This window comes from Oncorhynchus tshawytscha, linkage group LG31, assembly GCF_018296145.1.
Source record: "Oncorhynchus tshawytscha isolate Ot180627B linkage group LG31, Otsh_v2.0, whole genome shotgun sequence".
Taxonomy (NCBI): Eukaryota; Metazoa; Chordata; class Actinopteri; order Salmoniformes; family Salmonidae; genus Oncorhynchus; species Oncorhynchus tshawytscha.
The window spans coordinates 32,828,862-32,854,709 of record NC_056459.1 but is presented as its reverse complement, the minus strand read 5'-3'; the positions used below and the strand labels follow the sequence as shown (position 1 = coordinate 32,854,709).

General features: G+C 42.3%; 1 protein-coding gene across 1 annotated transcript; it reads left to right on the top strand.

Moving 5' to 3' along the window:
• The first annotated feature begins 21,579 nt into the window (after positions 1-21,579).
• On the top strand, positions 21,580-25,542 carry LOC112241362 (transcription factor SOX-4). The gene has a single exon (XM_024409477.2). It carries the CDS (start codon positions 22,126-22,128, stop codon positions 23,278-23,280), a length of 1,155 nt encoding a protein of 384 aa, XP_024265245.1. The 5' UTR covers positions 21,580-22,125; the 3' UTR covers positions 23,281-25,542.
• Positions 25,543-25,848: the final 306 nt, after the last annotated feature.

Sequence of the window (25,848 nt, the reverse complement as noted above, 5' to 3'; positions counted from 1 at the left end):
GAGAGAGAGAGAGAGAGAGAGAGAGAGGGAGAGACAGAGAGACGGAGATACAGAGAGAGAGACAGAGAGCGAGAGAGCGAGAGAGAGAGACAGAGAGACAGAGAGAGAGAGACAGAGAGAGAGAGAGAGAGAGAGAGAGAGTGAGAGAGAGGGAGAGAGAGAGAGAGGGAGACAGAGATACAGAGATAAATAAGCAGAGATAGATGGAATATGATTGTTCACTGCACTGGCCAGCAATTTACTGTTGGCATTTATTTTTTTCTCTCTCTCTCTCTGTCTCTCTCTCTCTCTCTCTCCCCCTCTCTCTCCCTCGCTCTCTCTCTCTCCCCCTCTCTCTCCCTCGCTCTCTCTCTCTCTCTCATTTGCTTTCTCTTTCTCTCTCAATTCAATTCAATTCAAGGGCTTTATTGGCATGGGAAACATGTGTTAACATTGCCAAAGCAAGTGAGGTAGACAACATACAAAGTGAATATATAAAGTGAAAAACAACAAAAATTAACAGTAAACATTACACATACAGAAGTTTCAAAACAGTAAAGACATTACAAATGTCATATTATATATATATACAGTGTTCTAACAATGTACAAATGGCTAAAGGACACAAGATAAAATAAATAAGCATAAATATGGGTTGTATTTACAATGGTGTTTGTTCTTCACTGGTTGCCCTTTTCTCGTGGCAACAGGTCACAAATCTTGCTGCTGTGATGGCACACTGTGGAATTTCACCCAGTAGATATGGGAGTTTTTCAAAATTGGATTTGTTTTCGAATTCTTTGTGGATCTGTGTAATCTGAGGGAAATATGTCTCTCTAATATGGTCATACATTGGGCAGGAGGTTAGGAAGTGCAGCTCAGTTTCCACCTCATTTTGTGGGCAGTGAGCACATAGCCTGTCTTCTCTTGAGAGCCATGTCTGCCTACGGCGGCCTTTCTCAATAGCAAGGCTATGCTCACTGAGTCTGTACATAGTCAAGGCTTTCCTTAATTTTGGGTCAGTCACAGTGGTCAGGTATTCTGCCACTGTGTACTCTCTGTGTAGGGCCAAATAGCATTCTAGTTTGCTCTGTTTTTTTGTTAATTCTTTCCAATGTGTTAAGTAGTTATCTTTTTGTTTTCTCATGATTTGGTTGGGTCTAATTGTGCTGCTGTCCTGGGGCTCTGTAGTGTGTGTTTGTGTTTGTGAACAGAGCCCCAGGACCAGCTTGCTTAGGGGACTCTTCTCCAGGTTCATCTCTCTGTAGGTGATGGCTTTGTTATGGAAGGTTTGTGAATCGCTTCCTTTTAGGTGGTTGTAGAATTTAACAGCTCTTTTCTGGATTTTGATAATTAGTGGGTATCGGCCTAATTCTGCTCTGCATGCATTATTTGGTGTTCTACGTTGTACACGGAGGATATTTTTGCAGAATAACACCTTGCTCTCTCTGCAATGGGATATGATTGCTCACTGGCAACTGTGGCCAGCACTTGGACTGTATGTATTGATTTGTCTCTGTCTGTGTCAATTCAATTCAATTCAATTTCCTTTATTGGCATGACGTAACAATGTACATATTGCCAAAGCTTATTTTGGATATTTACAATATAAAAATGAGAATACAAATTGTAAACGGGACAACATTAACAACAATAACCAAGGGTCAAATTAACCTTACATTGAACAATAACAATACGCATACAGTAGAGGACATGTGCAGGTTGATTGGTCTGTCCGACACTGTCCCTCAACTTATTTACTTATTTTACTTACTTATCTCTCTCATTCTCTGTCTTTCTTCACTCTCTATGATGTCTTTCTGTCTCTCTCACTCTCTCTGTCTCTATGTCTCTCTGTCTCTCTCTGTCTGTCTATCTGTCTCTCTGTCTGTCTCTCTCTCTCTCTTTGTCTTTGTGTCTCTATGTCTCTCTCTCTCTGTCTCTCCCCTTTCTCTATCTCCCCTCTCTACCCCTCCTCTCTATCCCTCATCTCTATCCCTCCTCTCTACCCCTCCTCTCTACCCCCCCTCTCTATCCCCCTCTCTACCCCTCCTCTCTACCCCCTCTCTACCCCTCCTCTCTATCCCCACTCTCTACCCCTCCTCTCTATCCCTCCTCTCTACCCCTCCTCTCTACCCCCTCTCTATCCCCCTCTCTACCCCTCCTCTCTATCCACCCTATCTACCCCTCCTCTCTACCCCCTCTCTATCACCCTCTCTACCCCTCCTCTCTATCCCCACTCTCTACCCCTCCTCTCTATCCCTCCTCTCTACCCCTCCTCTCTACCCCCCTCTCTATCCCCCTCTCTACCCCTCCTCTCTATCCACCCTATCTACCCCTCCTCTCTATCCCCCTCTCTATCCCCCTTCTTTATCCCCCTATCTACCCCTCCTCTCTACCCCTCCTCTCTATCCCCACTCTCTACCCCCTCTCTATCCCCTCTCTCTACCCCTCCTCTCTATCCCCCTATCTACCCCTCTCTCTACCCCTCCTCTCTATCCCCCATCTACCCCCTCTCTACCCCTCCTCTCTATCCCCCTCTCTACCCCTCCTCTCTACCCCCCCCTCTTTATCCCCCTCTACCCCTTACTCTATCCCTCTTTCTCACTAATTCTCTAATTATCCCCCTCCCTCCCTCCCTCCCTCCCTCCCTCCCTCCCTCCCTCCCTCCCTCCCTCCCTCCCTCCCTCCCTCCCTCCCTCCCTCCCTCCCTCCCTCCCTCTGTTCTATCACATGTTCTGTTTGTGACCCATCCTCTCCAGGGACTCTGTGCGTCAGCTTGTTGTTATTGTGCAATCTGTGATAACAGTGTATCTATCTGAAGCTAAACCAACCACTTAGTCAATTTCTCTACCACACACACATGCACACGCAGATGCTAACGCACATGCACACACACACACACTTTACTGAACCTTCCTTCATGAAGATCATTTGAGGACATTATTTACATGTGTATGTACACACACACACACACACATAAACACACACACAAACACGTTAACCTAACTCTAACCTTAGACCCTAACCTAACTCTAACCTTAGACCCTAACCCTAACCTAACTCTAACCTTAGACCCTAACCCTAACGCTAACTCTAAACTTAGACCCTAACCTAACTCTACTCTTAGACCCTAACCTAACTCTAACCTTAGACCCTAACCCTAACGCTAACTCTAAACTTAGACCCTAACCTAACTCTAAACTTAGACCCTAACCTAACTCTAACCTTAGAACCTAACCTAACTCTAACCTTAGAACCTAACCTAACTCTAACCTTAGACCATAACCTAACTCTAACCTTAGACTCTAACCCTAACCTAACTCTGACCTTAGACCCTAACCCTAACCTAACTCTAACCTTAGACCCAAACTCTAACCTAACTCTAACCTTAGACCCTAACATAACTCTAACCTTAGACCCTAACCCTAACCTAACTCTAACCTTAGACCCTAACCTAACCTAACTCTAACCTTAGACCCTCACTCTAACCTTAGACCCTAACCTAACTCTAACCTTGGACCCTAACCTAACTCTAACCTTAGACCCTAACTCTAACCTTAGACCCTAACCTAACTCTAACCTTGGACCCTAACCTAACTCTAACCTTAGACCCTAACCTAACTCTAGCCTTAGACCCTAACTCTAACCTTAGACCCTAACCTAACTCTAAACTTAGACCCTGACCTATCTCTAACCTTAGAACCTAACCTAACCTAACTCTAACCTCAGATACTAACCTAACTCTAACCTTAGACCCTAACCTTAACCCAACTCTATCCTTAGACCCTAACCCTAACCTAACTCTAAACTTAGACCCTAACCCTAACTCTAACCTTAGACCCTAACCCTAACCTAACTCTAACCTTGACCCTAACCCTAACCTAATTCTAACCTTAGACCCTAACCTAACTCTAACCTTAGAGCCTAACCCTAACCTAACCTAACTCTAACCTTAGACCCTAACCCTAACCTAACCTAACTCTAACCTTAGACCCTAACCCTAACCCTAACTCGAACCTTAGACCCTAACCCTAACCCTAACTTTAGACCATAACTCTAACCTTAGATCCTAACCCTAATTTTAACCTTAGACCATAACTCTAACCTAACTCTAACCTTAGACCCTAACTACACTTGGTAACTACACTTTAGGAAACTACACTTTAGGAAACTACACTTTAGGAAACTACACTTTAGGAAACTACACTTGGTAACTACACTAAGGAAACTACACTTTAGGAAACTACACTTTAGGAAACTACACTTTAGGAAACTACACTTTAGGAAACTACACTTGATAATTACACTTTGGGAAACTACACTTGGTAACTACACTTGGTAACTACACTTTAGGAAACTACACTTTAGGAAACTACACTTTAGGAAACTACACTAAGGAAACTACACTTTAGGAAACTACACTTGGTAACTACACTTTAGGAAACTACACTTTAGGAAACTACACTTTAGGAAACTACACTTGGTAACTACACTAAGGAAACTACACTTTAGGAAACTACACTTTAGGAAACTACACTTTAGGAAACTACACTTTAGGAAACTACACTTTAGGAAACTAAACTTTGGGAAACTAGGTGAATGCCTTACTGCAATAAATCAAATAAATATGTCTCTTTGTAATCTGTACCATTAATGAGCTCAGTCACGTTATGTTAGCAGTTTCAATCCACTGAGTGGCTGCGTCGATAACATACAAGCTGTAGCCAGCTATAGCAATACCGATAGAGACGTTAAAGCTATGGTTGGCTTGTGACTAATGTGTATCAAGGTTGGGATCCAATTCCATTTCAATTCCAATCATTTCAGGAAGTTAACCTGTTAAGGCTCGGGACAATACTGCCCCCTTTGGATAAATTGCGTGCCCATAGTAAACTGAAAAAAAAATCTGTTCAAAATTGCTAATATATGCATATAATAATAATTATTGAATAGAAAACACTCGAAAGCTTCTAAAACCGTTTGAATTTTGTCTATAAGTACAGCAGAACTCACAGGGCAGGCGATCTCCCAAACTATTTTTGGGAGCCTGAAATTGCAATTCTCACCAAGGTTTTTCAATAAGGAACACTTGGAAATGGAATTTGGTTCATTCTCAGAGTTGACTGGAATTGAAATGGAATTGATCCCAGGGGAGAGGAGAGTGATTCTCTTGGTTCACAGTAATATTCTACCACCCTATCTTTGTGTTCTATCACCCTATCTCTATGTCCTATCACCCTATCTCTGTGTTCTATCACCCAATCTCTATGTTATATCACCCTATCTCTATATTCTATCACCCTATCTCTATGTCCTATCACCCTATCTCTATGTCCTATCACCCTATCTCTATGTTCTATCACCATATCTCTATGTCCTATCACCCTATCTCTATGTCCTATCACCCTATCTCTATGTCCTATCACCCTATCTCTATGTTCTATCACCATATCTCTATGTCCTATCACCCCATCTCTATGTCCTATCACCCTGTCTCTATGTCCTATCACCCTATCTCTATGTTCTATCACCCTATCTCTATGTTCTATCACCCTATCTCTATGTCATATCATCATATCACAGTGCAATCCGTTTTGTCACCAAAGCCCCATATACTACCCACCATTGCGACCTGTACGCTCTCGTTGGCTGGCCCTCGCTTCATACTCGTCGCCAAACCCACTGGCTCCATGTCATCTACAAGACCCTGCTAGGTAAAGTCCCCCCTTATCTCAGCTCGCTGGTCACCATAGCATCTCCCACCTGTAGCACACGCTCCAGCAGGTATATCTCTCTAGTCACCCCCAAAACCAATTCTTTCTTTGGCCGCCTCTCCTTCCAGTTCTCTGCTGCCAATGACTGGAACGAACTACAAAAATCTCTGAAACTGGAAACACTTATCTCCCTCACTAGCTTTAAGCACCAACTGTCAGAGCAGCTCACAGATTACTGCACCTGTACATAGCCCACCTATAATTTAGCCCAAACAACTACCTCTTTCCCAACTGTATTTAATTTTTATCTATTTATTTATTTTGCTCCTTTGCACCCCATTATTTTTATTTCTACTTTGCACATTCTTCCATTGCAAAACTACCATTCCAGTGTTTTACTTGCTATATTGTATTTACTTTGCCACCATGGCCTTTTTTGCCTTTACCTCCCTTCTCACCTCATTTGCTCACATTGTATATAGACTTGTTTATACAGTATTATTGACTGTATGTTTGTTTTACTCCATGTGTAACTCTGTGTCGTTGTATCTGTCGAACTGCTTTGCTTTATCTTGGCCAGGTCGCAATTGTAAATGAGAACTTGTTCTCAACTTGCCTACCTGGTTAAATAAAGGTAAAATAAATAAATAAAAAATGTCCTATCACCCTATCTCCATGTTCTATCACCCTATCTCCATGTTATATCACCCTATCTCTATGTCCTATCACCCTATCTCTATGTTCTACCACCCTATCTATGTATTCTATCACCCTATCTATATATTCTATCACCCTATCTCTATGTTCTATCACCCTATATTTGTGTTCTATCACCCGATCTCTATTTTTTTCACCCAATCTCTATGTTATATCTCCCTATCTCTATGTCCTATCACCCTATATCTATGTCCTATCACCCGATCTCTGTGTTCTATCACCCAATCTCTATGTTCTATCACCCAATCTCTATGTTCTATCACCCAATCACTATATTCTATCACCCTATCTCTATGTCCTATCACCCTATCTCTATGTCCTATCACCCTATCTCTATGTTCTATCACCCTATCTCTATGTCATATCACCCTATCTCTATGTCCTATCACCCCATATCTATGTCCTATCACCCCATATCTATGTCCTATCACCCTATCTCTATGTCCTATCACCCTATCTCTATGTCATATCACCCTATCTCTATGTTCTACCACCCTATCTATGTATTCTATCACCCTATATTTGTGTTCTATCACCCGATCTCTATATTCTATCACCCTATCTCTATGTTCTATCACCCTACCTCTATGTTCTATCACCCTATCTATATGTTCTATCACCCTATCTATATATTCTATCACCCTATCTCTATGTTCTATCACCCTACCTCTATGTTCTATCACCCTATCTATATATTCTATCACCCTATCTATATATTCTATCACCCTATCTATATACAGTGCCTTGCGAAAGTATTCGGCCCCCTTGAACTTTGCGACCTTTTGCCACATTTCAGGCTTCAAACATAAAGATATAAAACTGTTTTTTTGTGAAGAATCAACAACAAGTGGGACACAATCATGAAGTGGAACGACATTTATTGGATATTTCAAACTTTTTTAACAAATCAAAACCTGAAAAATTGGGCGTGCAAAATTATTCAGCCCCTTTACTTTCAGTGCAGCAAACTCTCTCCAGAAGTTCAGTGAGGATCTCTGAATGATCCAATGTTGACCTAAATGACTAATGATGATAAATACAATCCACCTGTGTGTAATCAAGTCTCAGTATAAATGCACCTGCACTGTGATAGTCTCAGAGGTCCGTTAAAAGCGCAGAGAGCATCATGAAGAACAAGGAACACACCAGGCAGGTCCGAGATACTGTTGTGAAGAAGTTTAAAGCCGGATTTGAATACAAAAAGATTTCCCAAGCTTTAAACATCCCAAGGAGCACTGTGCAAGCGATAATATTGAAATGGAAGGAGTATCAGACCACTGCAAATCTACCAAGACCTGGCCGTCCCTCTAAACTTTCAGCTCATACAAGGAGAAGACTGATCAGAGATGCAGCCAAGAGGCCCATGATCACTCTGGATGAACTGCAAAGATCTACAGCTGAGGTCGGAGACTCTGTCCATAGGACAACAATCGGTCGTATATTGCACAAATCTGGCCTTTATGGAAGAGTGGCAAGAAGAAAGCCATTTCTTAAAGATATCCATAAAAAGTGTTGTTTAAAGTTTGCCACAAGCCACCTGGGAGACACACCAAACATGTGGAAGAAGGTGCTCTGGTCAGATGAAACCAAAATTGAACTTTTTGGCAACAATATAAAATGTTATGTTTGGTGTAAAAGCAACACAGCTCATCACCCTGAACACCCTATCCCCACTGTCAAACATGGTGGTGGCAGCATCATGGTTTGGGCCTGCTTTTCTTCTGCAGGGACAGGGAAGATGGTTAAAATTGATGGGAAGATGGATGGAGCCAAATACAGGACCATTCTGGAAGAAAACCTGATGGAGTCTGCAAAAGACCTGAGACTGGGACGGAGATTTGTCTTCCAACAAGACAATGATCCAAAACATAAAGCAAAATCTACAATGGAATGGTTCAAAAATAAACATATCCAGGTGTTAGAATGGCCAAGTCAAAGTCCAGACCTGAATCCAATCGAGAATCTGTGGAAAGAACTGAAAACTGCTGTTCACAAATGCTCTCCATCCAACCTCACTGAGCTCGAGCTGTTTTGCAAGGAGGAATGGGAAAAATGTCAGTCTCTCGATGTGCAAAACTGATAGAGACATACCCCAAGCGACTTACAGCTGTAATCGCAGCAAAAGGTGGCGCTACAAAGTATTAACTTAAGGGGGCTGAATAATTTTGCACGCCCAATTTTTCAGTTTTTGATTTGTTAAAAAAGTTTGAAATATCCAATAAATGTCGTTCCACTTCATGATTGTGTCCCACTTGTTGTTGATTCAAGGGGGCCGAATACTTTCGCAAGGCACTGTAATTCATATGCAGCTGCACCAGCTAGCCTCTCTTTTTCTCTGTCTCCTCTCCTCACCCTCCTCCTCTCTTCTCCTCTCCTCCTCCACTCCTCACCTTCCTCCTCTCCTCCAATCCTCTCTCTCCTTCCGTCCTCCTCTCCTCCTCCCCTCCTCCCCAACTATTCTGCACCTCCTCCTCTCCTCCCATTCTCCTCTCCTCCTCCCTTACTCCTCTCCTCATCCTCCTCTTCTCCTCCCCCTCTTCTTCTCCCATACTCATCCTCTCCTCCTCTTCTTCTTCTCATCCTCCCCTCCTCTCCTCATCCTCCTCTTCTCCTCCTCTCCTCCCCTCCCCTTTTCTCCTCACTCTCCTCCTCTCCTCCCCTCCTGTCATGCCTCTCTCCATAGCCAGTACAGACAGATGAGCAGCCATCTATATATAGAATACTGGCTAATACACTGGGAGAAACAGACCATGATAACAAGATAAAAACCAGCTAGCTAAGCATGGCGAAAGAGACAGAGAGAGAGAGAGAGACAGAGAGAGAGACAGAGAGCGAGACAGTGAGAGACAGAGAGAGAGACAGAGAGAGACAGAGAGAGACAGAGAGAGACAGAGAGAGACAGAGAGAGACAGAGAGAGACAGAGAGAGAGGAGAAGGGACAGAAGGTTAGGGAAGAGGGGACTACAGGTAGAGAAGTGAGGTTAATGTGTTCGTAGTCTGCAGACAGTTCGTCTAACTTGTTAGTGTGACGCCATATGTGTTAGTGAGGTCTGTAGATCTCTCTCTTTCAGTCTCTCTCTCAATTCAATTCCATTCAATTCCATTCAGGGCTGTATTGACATGGGAAACATAAGTTTACATTGTCAAAACAACTGAAATAGACAATAAACAACAAAAAATGAACAGTAAACAAAAGAATAAAGACATTTTAAATGTTATATTATGGCTACATACAGTGTTCTCAAAAAGCCTGGAGGGAGCAGTTGAGTCGGATACCAGACGCCCTAAATACCAGATGTATTTCTGAGTGTATCTAAGTGGAGCCAAAGAGAGTGTGAGAATTTGATTGAAGAAGAGAAATAAAGATGCAGTTTTACAGAAGCTGTGCCCCAGAGAGACGTTTTGGAGGTTTTCGTCAGATGTAGAATGCACTATCTCTCTCTCTCTCTCTCTCTCTCTCTCTCTCTCTCTCTCTCTCTCTCTCTCACTCTCTCCCCCCCTCTCTCTCTCTCTCTCTCTACCTCCCTCTCTCTACCTCCCTCTGTCACCCTCCCTCTATCTCCCTCCCTCTCTCTCCCTCTCTCTCGCTCTCTCTCTCTCCCCCTCTCTCTCTCTCTCTCTCTCAACCCTCTCTCTCTCTACCTCCCTCTCTCACCCTCCCTCTCTCCCCCTCTCTCTCTCTCTCTCCCTACCTCCCTCTCTCACCCTCCCTCTATCTCCCTCCCTCTCCCTCCCTCTCTCTCCCTTTCTCTCGCTCTCTCTCTCTCCCTCTCTCTCTCACTCTCTCTCTACTCCCCCTCTCTCTCTCTCTCACCCTCCCTCTCTCTCAACCTCTCTCTCTCTCTACCTCCCCCCTCTCTCACCCTCCCTCCCTCTCATCTCCCTCCTCTCTCTCTCCCCTCTCTCTCTCTCTCTCTCTATCTCTCACGCTCTCTCTCTCTCTCTCTCTACCTCCCTGTACCTCCCTCTCTCTCCTCTCTCTCCTCTCTCTCTACCTCCCTGTACCTCCCTCTCGCTCCCTCTCACGCTCTCTCTCCTCTCTCTCTCTACCTCCTTGTACCTCCCTCTCTCTCTCCTCTCTCTCCTCTCTCTCCTCTCTCTCTCCCTGTCTCTCTCTCTCCCTCTCTCCCTCTCTCTCTCTTTCTATCTCTCGCTCCCTCTTTCATTCCATTCCTCCTCTGCAGCCAGCGATGGAGCGCACCTCCAAACTCTTAACGACAAATTCGTAATTCCTCTCCTCCTCCTTCCTCTTCTCCTCCTTCCTCTCCTCCACTGTTTCGCGTGCTCTTTAGGATAAATCCAAGTTTAGGCATTTTCTCTAATTTTTCAAATTTGTCCACAGAATATTCCCCGTCTTTGAAAAACTGACGACTCCGTTTCCTCCTCTCCTTCAAAAACGAAGAAGTGCAGTCGAATTTTTGAGAAGAAGCGGGTTACGCCACGAAGCGGCTCTTCCTCATCTCTTCCTCATCAATCCTTCTCGATGCCACCGAAAACAGAGTGCAGCTTTGCGTCTGTGTGTGTGTGCGCGTGTGCGTGTGCGTGTGCGTGTGTGTGTGTGTGTATGTGTGTCTGTGTGTGTGTGTGTGTGTGCTCTCGTTTCCTGCAGCAGCAGACTGATTCTCAGCTCTCTCTCTCTCTGTCTCACTGTGTGTTTCAGCTAGAGTGTGTGTGTGACTGTCTCGCCATGACACAGCAACCATCTGACTTACCTCGTCATCTCCAGGAGAACGGCATTATGGGAAATATCGGGGCGCGACATTGTCAGACCTCTCTCGACACTCGGGGAGCTTCGATAATATAAAATGCGTTGACCGATAACTAACGACAATTGATTCCACAGAGGATTTACGAAAATATATCTCAACCTAACATACCCACTTCACTGAGATCAAAATAATACATAATTGTTTGTCAGGTTCTCTCTCCCTCTCTCTCTCTCTCTCTCTCTCTCTCTCTCTCTCTCTCATTCTCTCTCTCTCTCTCCTCTCTCTCTGTCTCTCTGTCTCTCTCTCCCTCTCTCTCTCTCTCTCTCTCATTCTCATTCTCTCTCTCTCCTCTCTCTCTCACTCTCTCTCCTCACTCTCTCTCTCGCTCCTTCCCTCTCTCATCTCTAATTCTCCCTCACTTTCTCTCTCTCTCTCACTCCCTCTCTCACTCTCTCTCTATCTCTCTCTATCTCTGTCTTTAATCTCTCCTCTTGTATTACTTTTCAGTTCTGATCTCCCTCTGTCTCCTCCGTTCTCCTTCCTCTCTCTGATCTCCCTCTGTCTCCTTCCTCTCTCTGATCTCCCTCTGTCTCCTTCCTCTCTCTGATCTCCCTCTGTCTCCTTCCTCTCTCTGATCTCCCTCTGACTCCTTCCTCTCTGTGATCTCCCTCTGTCTCCTTCCTCTCTCTGATCTCTCTGTCTCCTTCCGCTCTGTGATCTCCCTCTCTGTGATCTCCCTCTGTCTCCTTCCTCTCTCTGATCTCTCTCTGTCTCCTTCCTCTCTATGATCTCCCTCTCTCAGTGATCTCCCTCTGTTTCCTTCCTCTCTGTGATCTCCCTCTGGCTCCTTCCTCTCTGTGTTCTCCCTCTGTCTCCTTCCTCTCTCTGATCTCTCTCTGTCTCCTTCCTCTCTGTGATCTCCCTCTCTCTGATCTCCCTCTGTCTCCTTCCTCTCTGTGTTCTCCCTCTGTCTCCTTCCTTTCTCTGCTCTCTTTCTGTCTCCTTCCTCTCTGTGTTCTCCCTCTGTCTCCTTCCTCTCTGTGATCTCCCTCTGTCTCCTTCCTCTCTGTGATCTCCTCTCTCTCCTTCCTCTCTGTGTTCTCCCTCTGTCCCCCTCCTCTCTCTGATCTCCCTCTGTCTCCTCCGTTCTCTGATCTCCCTCTGTCTCCTTCCTTTCTGTGATCTCCCTCTGTCTCCTTCCTCTCTGCCATCTCCCTCTCTGTGATCTCCCTCTGCCTCCTTCCTCTCTGTGATCTCCCTCTGTCTCCTTCCTCTCTCTGATCTCTCTCTGTCTCCTTCCTCTCTGTGATCTCCCTCTCTCTGATCTCCCTCTGTCTCCTTCCTCTCTGTGATCTCCCTCTGTCCCCTTCCTCTCTCTGATCTCCCTCTGTCTCCTTCCTCTCTATGTTCTCCCTCTGTCTCCTTCCTCTCTGTGATCTCCCTCTGTCCCCTTCCTCTCTCTGATCTCCCTCTGACTCCTTCCTCTCTATGATCTCCCTCTCTCTCCTTCCTCTCTGTGATCTCCCTCTGTCTCCTTCCTTTCTGTGATCTCCCTCTGTCTCCTTCCTCTCTGTGATCTCCCTCTGTCTCCTTCCTTTCTGTGATCTCCCTCTGTCTCCTTCTTCTCTGTGATCTCCCTCTCTCTCCTTCCTCTCTGTGATCTCCCTCCGACTCCTTCCTCTCGCTGATCTCCCTCAATCTCCTTTCTCTCTTATCTCCCTCTGTCTCTTTCCTCGCTGATCTCCCTCCGACTCCTTCCTCACTCTGATCTCCCTCTGTCTCCTTTGTTCTCCGTCCTATATTTATTTATTTCTGAAGGAAGGAAGGATCCTTTATTTGAACATTTGGTAACAGTAACAGCGCATGGAGAACTGTGCTGTCTTCCACCTTTATACATCAGACAGAGCAGTCGGTCTCTGACTCAGAGCACTGATAAGGCAGGACGTTGTTGAATGAACATGTTGAAACTGAGTTTTGGTTTTTCCAGAATATCAAAGTCTGAACCATCATGATCCCCCTTCACTCAGTTAAGGAGTATAACACACAAACACACACACACACACACACACATTGCACACACACACAAACATACACACACAGAGACACACACACACAGAGACATATACACACACACACACACACACACACACATGCAGGCACGCAGGCACACACTCAAAGGCCCCATTGTGTACAACCTTAGGTCAAATTGGCCGCGTCAATCCCAGGCAGTTAAGAGGGACAGGAAACCTATTTAATGAGTAACTCTGTCTATCTAACTGTCCATGGGAATCGTGCAGTTGGGCAGCCCTGCATAGAAGTGACAGTCGTTCACTGATTGGCTGTGTAGGCTACTCACGGAGAATAATAACAAACTCAGTCCAGTGTATGGTACACATGTCAGTCCCAAATACCACCCTATTCCCTACATAGTGCACTACCTATGAGCCCCAGGCAAAAGTAGTGCACTATATTATGACAGACCAGCTAGATCTACTGTCTCTATTATATTACAACAGACCAGCTAGATCTAATGTCTCTATTATATTACAACAGACCAGCTATATCTACTGTCTCTATTATATTACAACAGACCAGCTAGATCTACTGTCTCTATTATATTATGACAGACCAGCTAGATCTACTGTCTCTATGTCTCTATTATATTACAACAGACCAGCTATATCTACTGTCTCTATTATATTATGACAGGCCAGCTAGATCTACTGTCTCTATTATATTATGACAGACCAGCTAGATCTACTGTCTCTATTATATTACAACAGACCAGCTATATCTACTGTCTCTATTATATTACAACAGACCAGCTATATCTACAGTCTCTATTATATTATGACAGAGCAGCTAGATCTACTGTCTCTATTATATTATGACAGACCAGCTAGATCTACTGTCTCTATTTTATTATGACAGACCAGCTAGATCTGCTGTCTCTATGTCTTTATTATATTACAACAGACCAGCTAGATCTAATGTCTCTAATTTATTACAACAGACCAGCTAGATCTAATGTCTCTATTTTATTATGACAGACCAGCTATATCTACTGTCTCTATTATATTATGACAGACCAGCTAGATCTACTGTCTCTATGTCTCTGTTATATTACAACAGACCAGCTATATCTACTGTCTCTATTATATTATGACAGACCAGCTAGATCTACTGTATCTATTATATTACAACAAACCAGCTAGATCTACTGATTCTATTATAATATGACAGACCAGCTATATCTACTGTCTCTATTATATTATGACAGACCAGCTAGATCTACTGTCTCTATGTCTCTATTATATTACAACAGACCAGCTAGATCTACTGTCTCTATTATATTATGACAGACCAGCTAGATCTACTGTCTCTATGTCTCTATTATATTACAACAGACCAGCTAGATCTACTGTCTCTATTATATTATGACAGACCAGCTAGATCTACTGTCTCTATTATATTATGACAGACCAGCTAGATCTACTGTCTCTATGTCTCTATTATATTACAACAGACCAGCTAGATCTACTGTCTCTATTATATTATGACAGACCAGCTAGATCTACTGTCTCTATGTCTCTATTATATTACAACAGACCAGCTAGATCTACTGTCTCTATTATATTATGACAGACCAGCTAGATCTACTGTCTCTATTATATTATGACAGACCAGCTAGATCTACTGTCTCTATTATATTACAGACAGACCAGCTAGATCTACTGTCTCTATTATATTACACTGTCTCTATTATATTATGACAGACCAGCTAGATCTACTATTATATTACAACAGACCAGCTAGATCTACTGTCTCTATTATATTATGACAGACCAGCTAGATCTACTGTCTCTATTATATTACAACAGACCAGCTAGATCTACTGTCTCTATTATATTACAACAGACCAGCTAGATCTACTGTCTCTATTATATTATGACAGACCAGCTAGATCTAGTCTCTATTATATTATGACAGACCAGCTAGATCTACTGTCTCTATGTCTCTATTATATTACAACAGACCAGCTATATCTAATGTCTATATTTTATTACAACAGACCAGCTAGATCTACTGTCTCTATTATATTACAACAGACCAGCTAGATCTACTGTCTCTATTTTATTATGACAGACCAGCTAGATCTACTGTCTCTATTATATTACAACAGACCAGCTAGATCTACTGTCTCTATTATATTACAACAAACCAGCTAGATCTACTGTCTCTATTATATTATGACAGACCAGCTAGATCTACTGTCTCTATGTCTCTATTATATTACAACAGACCAGCTAGATCTACTGTCTCTATTATATTATGACAGACCAGCTAGATCTACTGTCTCTATTATATTACAACAGACCAGCTAGATCTACTGTCTCTATTATATTATGACAGACCAGCTAGATCTACTGTCTCTATTATATTATGACAGACCAGCTAGATCTCTGTCTCTGTCTCTATTATATTATGACAGACCAGCTAGATCTACTGTCTCTATTATAATATGACAGACCAGCTAGATCTACTGTCTCTATTATATTATGACAGACCAGCTAGATCTACTGTCTCTATTATATTACAACAGACCAGCTAGATCTACTGTCTCTATTATATTATGACAGACCAGCTAGATCTACTGTCTCTATTATATTATGACAGACCAGCTAGATCTACTGTCTCTATTATATTACAACAGACCAGCTAGATCTACTGTCTCTATTATATTACAACAGACCAGCTATATCTACTGTCTCTATTATATTATGACAGACCAGCTAGATCTACTGTCTCTATGTCTCTATTATATTACAACAGACCAGCTATATCTAATGTCTATATTTTATTACAACAGACCAGCTAGATCTACTGTCTCTATTATATTACAACAGACCAGCTAGATCTACTGTCTCTATTTTATTATGACAGACCAGCTAGATCTACTGTCTCTATTATATTACAACAGACCAGCTAGATCTACTGTCTCTATTATATTATGACAGACCAGCTATATCTACTGTCTCTATTATATTATGACAGACCAGCTAGATCTACTGTCTCTATTATATTACATGACAGACCAGCTAGATCTACTGTCTCTATTATATTACAACAGACCAGCTATATCTACTGTCTCTATTATATTATGACAGACCAGCTAGATCTACTGTCTCTATGTCTCTATTATATTACAACAGACCAGCTATATCTAATGTCTATATTTTATTACAACAGACCAGCTAGATCTACTGTCTCTATTATATTACAACAGACCAGCTAGATCTACTGTCTCTATTTTATTATGACAGACCAGCTAGATCTACTGTCTCTATTATATTACTGTCTCAACAGACCAGCTAGATCTACTGTCTCTATTATATTATGACAACAAACCAGCTAGATCTACTGTCTCTATTATATTATGACAGACCAGCTAGATCTGTCTCTATGTCTCTATTATATTATAATGACAGACCAGCTAGATCTACTGTCTCTATTATATTATGACAGACCAGCTAGATCTACTGTCTCTATTATATTATGACAGACCAGCTAGATCTACTGTCTCTATTATATTATAACAGACCAGCTAGATCTACTGTCTCTATTATATTATGACAGACCAGCTAGATCTACTGTCTCTATTATATTATGACAGACCAGCTAGATCTACTGTCTCTATGTCTCTATTATATTATGACAGACCAGCTAGATCTACTGTCTCTATTATATTATGACAGACCAGCTAGATCTACTGTCTCTATGTCTCTATTATATTATGACAGACCAGCTAGATCTACTGTCTCTATTATATTACAACAGACCATAGATCTACTGTCTCTATCATATTACGACAGACCAGCTAGATCTACTGTCTCTATTATATTACAACAGACCAGCTAGATCTACTGTCTCTATTATATTACAACAGACCAGCTAGATCTACTGTCTCTATTATATTATGACAGACCAGCTAGATCTACTGTCTCTATTATATTACAACAGACCAGCTAGATCTACTGTCTCTATTATATTACAACAGACCAGCTATATCTACTGTCTCTATTATATTATGACAGACCAGCTAGATCTACTGTCTCTATGTCTCTATTATATTACAACAGACCAGCTATATCTAATGTCTCTATTTTATTACAACAGACCAGCTAGATCTACTGTCTCTATTATAATATGACAGACCAGCTAGATCTACTGTCTCTATTATATTATGACAGACCAGCTAGATCTACTGTCTCTACTGTCTCTATTATATTACAACAGACCAGCTAGATCTACTGTCTCTATTATATTATGACAGACCAGCTAGATCTATTGTCTCTATGTCTCTATTATATTACAACAGACCAGCTATATCTACTGTCTCTATTATATTATGACAGACCAGCTAGATCTACTGTCTCTATTATATTATGACAGACCAGCTAGATCTACTGTGACAGACCAGCTCTATGTCTCTATTATATTACAACAGACCAGCTAGATCTACTGTCTCTATTATATTATGACAGACCAGCTAGATCTACTGTCTCTATGTCTCTATTATATTACAACAGACCAGCTAGATCTACTGTCTCTATCATATTATGACAGACCAGCTATATCTACTGTCTCTATTATATTATGACAGACCAGCTAGATCTACTGTCTCTATTATATTACAACAGACCAGCTAGATCTACTGTCTCTATTATATTACAACAGACCAGCTATATCTACTGTCTCTATTATATTATGACAGACCAGCTAGATCTACTGTCTCTATTATATTACAACAGACCAGCTAGATCTACTGTCTCTATTATATTACAACAGACCAGCTATATCTACTGTCTCTATTATATTTGACAGACCAGCTAGATCTATGACAGACCAGTCTCTATTATATTACAACAGACCAGCTAGATCTACTGTCTCTATGTCTCTATTATATTACAACAGACCAGCTATATCTACTGTCTCTATTTTATTACAACAGACCAGCTAGATCTACTGTCTCTATTATATTACAACAGACCAGCTAGATCTACTGTCTCTATTATATTATGACAGACCAGCTAGATCTACTGTCTCTATTATATTACAACAGACCAGCTAGATCTACTGTCTCTATTATATTACAACAAACCAGCTAGATCTACTGTCTCTATTATATTATGACAGACCAGCTAGATCTACTGTCTCTATGTCTCTATTATATTAAAACAGACCAGCTATATCTACTGTCTCTATGATATTATGACAGACCAGCTAGATCTATTGTCTCTATGTCTCTATTATATTACAACAGACCAGCTATATCTACTGTCTCTATTATATTATGACAGACCAGCTAGATCTACTGTCTCTATGTCTCTATTATATTACAACAGACCAGCTAGATCTACTGTCTCTATTATATTATGACAGACCAGCTAGATCTATTGTCTCTATGTCTCTATTATATTACAACAGACCAGCTATATCTACTGTCTCTATTATATTATGACAGACCAGCTAGATCTACTGTCTCTATTATATTATGACAGACCAGCTAGATCTACTGTCTCTATGTCTCTATTATATTACAACAGACCAGCTAGATCTACTGTCTCTATTATATTATGACAGACCAGCTAGATCTACTGTCTCTATGTCTCTATTATATTACAACAGACCAGCTAGATCTACTGTCTCTATCATATTATGACAGACCAGCTATATCTACTGTCTCTATTATATTACAACAGACCAGCTAGATCTACTGTCTCTATTATATTACAACAGACCAGCTATATCTACTGTCTCTATTATATTATGACAGACCAGCTAGATCTACTGTCTCTATTATATTACAACAGACCAGCTAGATCTACTGTCTCTATTATATTACAACAGACCAGCTATATCTACTGTCTCTATTATATTATGACAGACCAGCTAGATCTACTGTCTCTATGTCTCTATTATATTACAACAGACCAGCTAGATCTACTGTCTCTATTATATTATGACAGACCAGCTAGATCTACTGTCTCTATGTCTCTATTATATTACAACAGACCAGCTATATCTAATGTCTCTATTTTATTACAACAGACCAGCTAGATCTACTGTCTCTATTATATTACAACAGACCAGCTAGATCTACTGTCTCTATTTTATTATGACAGACCAGCTAGATCTACTGTCTCTATTATATTACAACAGACCAGCTAGATCTACTGTCTCTATTATATTACAACAAACCAGCTAGATCTACTGTCTCTATTATATTATGACAGACCAGCTAGATCTACTGTCTCTATGTCTCTATTATATTAAAACAGACCAGCTATATCTACTGTCTCTATTATATTATGACAGACTAGCTAGATCTACTGTCTCTATTATATTACAACAGACCAGCTATATCTACTGTCTTTATTATATTACAACAGACCAGCTAGATCTACTGTCTCTATTATATTATGACAGACCAGCTAGATCTACTGTCTCTATTATATTATGACAGACCAGCTAGATCTACTGTCTCTATTTTATTATGACAGACCTGCTAGATTGACTCTCATTTAAATTATGACAGACCAGCGAGATCTACTGTCTCTACTATGTTATGACAGACCTGCTAGATTGACTCTCATTTAAATTATGACAGACCAGCGAGATCTACTGTCTCTACTATATTATGACTTACCATGTAGAGAATAGGACGCTATTTGGGAACCAGACAATAGTATTTGTCAAACAGGTTTCAAAAGCCAGGTGTTCATTTCACCAGGTGCTGTACAAGCTTGGTGAATAACCTGGCAGGTCCTGGTGTGACTGTCGTAGTTAAATAGCTAGGCTGGTGTATCGTGTGTGTGTGTGTGTGCGCGCGCGCGCGTATGTTAACCACTTCGTTAGAATAGGGTGTGTTTGACTGTTCGGTAAACACCCATCAGTTACCCTTAAACTGGCAACAGGTGCGCAGTATGTTTGTGTTCTTATAAGCAGGAAGTGAAAATCTCTGTGTCATTGCTGTTTTCCAAAAAACGCATTGAGATAGAGGGTCCTCTGTTTGATAAGACTCGTGTATTAATATTGTCTTATTGCTGGGAATGGTGGGTTATATGCGCGTACAATCACTACGTGATCAACGAATCAATACAGCAACGATATCAGAGTAGAAGCCCGCGCAAACATACAGGTATATCTCAGCCATTCCAGTTCCTGTATCTGGAGAGACTTATGCCAGAACGGTCAGAGCAGCTTTGGAGTAAACAAGACAATGAATGATGACACACCGCTCAGGTATCTTGCTGAGTAACCACATAAGGAATCAACTCTCACACACTAGGATTGTATATTTTAAATAAATATAATATCTAAATAAAATCGGTATGACCTTAAACTGTCAAAAAAAAGAGAAGAAGATGGGTGTAAATATCCTTGATGAGAGAAAAACAAACTAGTTAACGCATCGCGATGATGACAGGGTGACAAGGAACTCATATTAAGATGTGTGATTTATGTATGAGCTTGCCGTGCGCACACACACACACAATACAAAACACACACACACACAAATGCATCACACTTATGATGAAAACATTAATCATTTTTCTCTCTGGCTCTACGCTGACATCTAGCGATGCTGCATCACTCTGTGGAACGCACGACCGATGTAAAAACAAGGGCTGACTGTAGCCTCGCCGGGGTGTCAGGGCCTCCGTTGCGCAGCACAGCGACACTCTGGGGGGCTATACCCGTGGGCAGAATCCGCTGTCTGCCGCCAAACCAGCAAGAACGCAGAGATGAGAGAGACAATAACAACTGCGCTATGCGCGGATGGTATTGCATGCTATAGGGACCATGTGCTCACAAACAATAACCAAGATGTTAGATCAACAATCAATATGGATATTTATCTTATGATTTATCTAATTGGGGCTTTTATTGGATTTATTTAGAAATAGGTTCCTTAAACGAATATCTGTTAATTTTTTAAAATGTCTATTATCTAATAATGTTCCATCACTGTTAAGACTGACTTCGGTTTAACAGTAATTAATTTAATTATATTGACTGACATTGTTTAATTTCTTTTCTTGTTTATGTAATTCATATTACACGACCTAAATCCAGAATCCGCATTACATTGAACTAATGCTTGTGTATGTGTAAAGCATGGGTCCTATTATTGAGAAAGGCGGCAGAGAAACGACTGCAAATATCTGCCTCTCAGTTCGCTTCAGACCAGCGGTTCAGACAGTCAGACAGAAATGAGGTCAGATACACGAACGCTCATTGCACACACCGATTATTATTACACTGTTTATTCAGCCAATGGACGCCGGCGGGGAGTGGTTTTGGCCAAAAACAGGATAGAGACAGCGCGTGATTGGCTGTTTAGAATGGCTTTTATTTCTCGGGAGGGGATATAAAAGTGTGTGGCGTTGAACGGTATGTTTACAGTATACTGGCAGAACGATAAGGAAAAAGGGGACTATGAAAAAGTGCGACACTTCCATTCTTCCACATGGTTCTCTTACTGCTCAGGCGAGCTGTGCAGACAGCGATATTAAACATCTCATAGGAAAGTTACGGAGTTGTTTTCAGCAGCGAAGTGTTCTTGGTATCACAGGGCGAGTTTTCAGTCGCACTGGAAGTTGAACGTTTGAGTGCAGAACGTTGACGTTTGAACTTGTTATTTCGTGCGTCTTTTGGAAAATATCCGCGCACCGGAGACAGTACACAGTGTCTCCAAAACGGACTGATCAGACAGAGTACTGCGAAGAAAGAGAAAGGAGACCTGCAAAAACTTTTACACATTCGGTCTGTGTGGTTACACAAACATACATTTATTGACTGACTGAAACAAAACTCTGATGATAGAACATTGGCTACTTTTACGCACTTCACACCATAACGACATAATTCTGAATAGCACTTAAAAAAAATTGGTTTCCTGTCTAACCGAGAGACAGAGAAGGAAAGAAAGGGAAACGATGGTCCAGCACATTAGCCACGCAGAGAGCACAGATCCCTTCTCTCCCGGCGGCGACTCCACCGATACCGGGGATATGGACTTGGACATGGACCCGTCCCCGACTCCCGGGTCTCCGCTATCCTCCAACGGAAGGGAGCGAGGCAACGTCGCCTGGTGTAAAACCCCCACAGGACACATCAAGAGACCGATGAACGCATTTATGGTGTGGTCTCAGATCGAGAGGAGAAAGATCATGGAGCAGAGTCCGGACATGCACAACGCCGAGATCTCCAAGAGGCTGGGCAAGCGCTGGAAGCTGCTCAAAGACACGGACAAGATCCCCTTCATCCGGGAAGCAGAGCGGCTGAGGCTCAAGCACATGGCCGACTACCCTGACTACAAGTACCGGCCAAGGAAGAAGGTTAAGACACCCAGTACCAAGACAGAGCGGGGAGAGAGAGGGGAGAAAGGAGTGGATAGGAGTGGGGGCTCAAAATCCCCCTTGAAAAAAAGCTCTGGATCTATGGGGGCCAGCAGAGCGCACAAGCAGGGACAGGGGAGCGCCAAGCTGGCTACCCAGGGGCCGGAGTGTGCGTCTTCCGCGGATCACCACACACTCTACAAATCCAGGTCAGTGACTAGCGCCCGACAGATACCAGACAAGCAAACGAGGCGCGACCACGTGTTTGGCGGAGGGAGCTTGGACAGCGGGCCACCCTCTGTGGGAGTCCCGGGCAGTCCTGCCCTGAGCAGCTCGGCTGAGTCCAGTGACCCGATGAGCCTGTACGATGACCAGGTGACGGGGACTAGCAAAGCGCGCTCCACTAACCCTTCATCATCCTCATCATCAAAGGCCCGCCTCAGGTATACACGTGCGTCCTCTCCAACCCCGTCCGCCTCTCACTCCTCTGCCTCCTCCCTCTCTTCTTCCTCGGATGAAGAGCAGGAGGATGAGCGGTTCGAGCTACAGCCGAGCCCTGGGTTTAAGAGCATGTCTCTGGGCAGCATGGGGCCATGTGTGTCGGAGCTGGACAGGGATCTGGACTGGAGCTTCGGGGAGTGCGGGGCGGGATCTCACTTTGACTTCCCCGACTACTGCACCCCAGAGGTCAGCGAGATGATCTCGGGAGACTGGCTGGAGTCCACCATCTCCAACCTGGTCTTCACCTACTGAGCGGCAGAGAGGAGGAGAGAAAAGAAAACGCACAGAGAAAATAAGGGAAAGAGAACCCCTGCCTCGCGCAAAACTAAAACCCCGTGAGTGAGAATCTTCAGACATTCTTTCAGATTAATGGGGAGTGAAACGTGCACAAAATAATTCCCCCGCGGTTTCGGAAAAGAATAGCCAAATTTGAAGGACATGTGTTTAGGTTATTCAAGCATGGTGTGTGCTTAAGAACATCATCATTTTCATTTTGTGCGTATTGACAGGGATCATAGACACGGATTGGGACAGGCATGGGCGCATTGCTGCCTAGTGCGCAGACCAGACGGAAATAAAGTGCTTAGCTTGCATTTGGAGACGGGAGAAATACTTTCTTACTCCCTTTGATCCCGCCTCTGTTTAGGAGTGACACACAGACGGACTTACTGAACGGAAGCATTCAACCGAGCCGCAGAAGGACGTTTTTTTCTGCCTGATGGTGATGATGACTGTATGAATAAAGTACATTTTTGGAGAGCTTGACGTTGCAAGGGGGTTGACGGTTTTATAAGTGGCCCAGTCTGGTTATTTACCCGCCTGTGTTGATGGTGTTTATGGAGTTAATATTCAGGTTTGTTTTTCTTTCTGAAACTTAGAATAATAATGATAACAGCAAGCACGCGCTCCTTGTGGAGTATTGTTCAATTTTTAGTGATGAACCTGAAATAATAATGTTTATCGCAATGTGATTACAGCGCTGAGTGTGTGTGTGCGCGCGCGCGTGTGTGTGTGTGTGTGTAACCACAGAACACAGTTCACAATCACCAGCTTTCCTCTCAACGGCAGGACTTTTAATTAACAACTTAAAACTCAGAATCTTTTGTCTGAAAACTTTTACGCTCTCAATGCACATTTCAGGACCATTTCCCTTCCTGCGCAACTCCTAGTGCTTCTGACTTTGTAGTTATTCTATATCAGATGACGTTTTTTATATCGATGTATTTATACCAGCCGTTGTTGTTTTATACTTTGAAGTATTGTTATCGTGTAATAGGTCTCGTTTATGTGTAAGCCATGCACCTGTCTGTATCCCTCCGCGGGAGGGCTAGACGTGTATCTTATTTGAATGTTAATATCTCTCACTTTTTAAAGGAGAACTCAGTGTGTCATTTTCTATACGTGTATTTTTGTAGAAGATCTAAAGAGTGGATGCCGGTGGATTTTTTTGGATGGTTTCCCTTATCTTCGAAGCCAGAGGGTCCGTTGTCACACAATCGGCTCCGTATACTAGGTTTACGCTTGATAGTATCACGTCACATGCTTCTTAAAGGCACAGTGTCTATATTTCACCAGCCGAGTAAACAAACTCTCACACTACTGGAGCACCATCTCCACCCAGTGACTGTGTTTCTACAGTGGGTTTGGATAACCTGGACCCAATCTGTTTGCTCTGTCATGTTAAAGACCTTGCAAAAAGGAGTGGAATGATGGCACAAACAGACTGGTACCCAGGCTATATCAGAACTGTTAAAGAGAGAGATAGAGATGCTGTTCGATTGAGAGAAAACATCTGTGTGCTTTTATGGTGATATGTTTGAAACCATTTGAACCCACTGGATGGAATGTGACACTCACTCATTCTAAATGCCTATTTGAGTCAGAGGGAGGTGGAGGGAGATGGAGGGAGGTGGAGGGAGATGGAGGGAGGTGGGGGAGATAGAGGGAGTGCTTTGATTGTCTATAATTGTGCAATTGCATAATAAGAATATTTAGTAAGGTTTTTTTCTACCTGTTGGCTTACTTACTAGCAAATTGTTTTCCTATATTATGGCATGGCAAATTAGCATTCGTATTTCAGATTCAGGTATATGTATAGCTGTTGTGTTTTTTAAGATAAAAAAAATAATAATATCAATTGAAGATATTTATGTTTATTGACTGTATTATAAGGCAGATAAGATTGTGTTTATGATTTATGAATAACGGTCAACGACAGGCACTAAAATTGCCATCTTTCGACATTCTGATGTTAAAGATGATTGGTCCAGGAATGTCTCTATCTTTATACCATTTTTCTTTATTTTTCTTCCTTTTTCTTCTTCATTTGTGCAATATGCTGTGTGTATGATCATGTTTCCTCCAATCATACCATAACTCATTTGAATATAGAATTCAACGCCAGCCAATCGGGTCAACGACTGCCTCAGACCTCTGTACAGAAAATGTTTGTTTGTTCGTTTGTTCGTTTGTTTTTGTTTTTTCAAGAAGGAAATAAAATCAGCTGGAACTGAATCTCTTTGTGTTGATTTGATGGCAGTAACAGTGTTGGGGTTCCAATCACAGGGGAAGCCAAGCCTGGGGGAAAACACCTTAGTTCAACCGGTGTGTTGTGATAACTGTGTTGTTTACTCTATAACCTGGCAATTCATCTGCCCTGACACTGTGATATATAGACACTGTGATATATAGACACTGTGATATATAGACACCGTGATATATGGACACTGTGATATGATATATAGAGGCCTAAAGGCTGAGACAATGAGAAGACACTGTGATATATAGAGGCCTAAAGGCTGAGACAATGAGAAGACACTG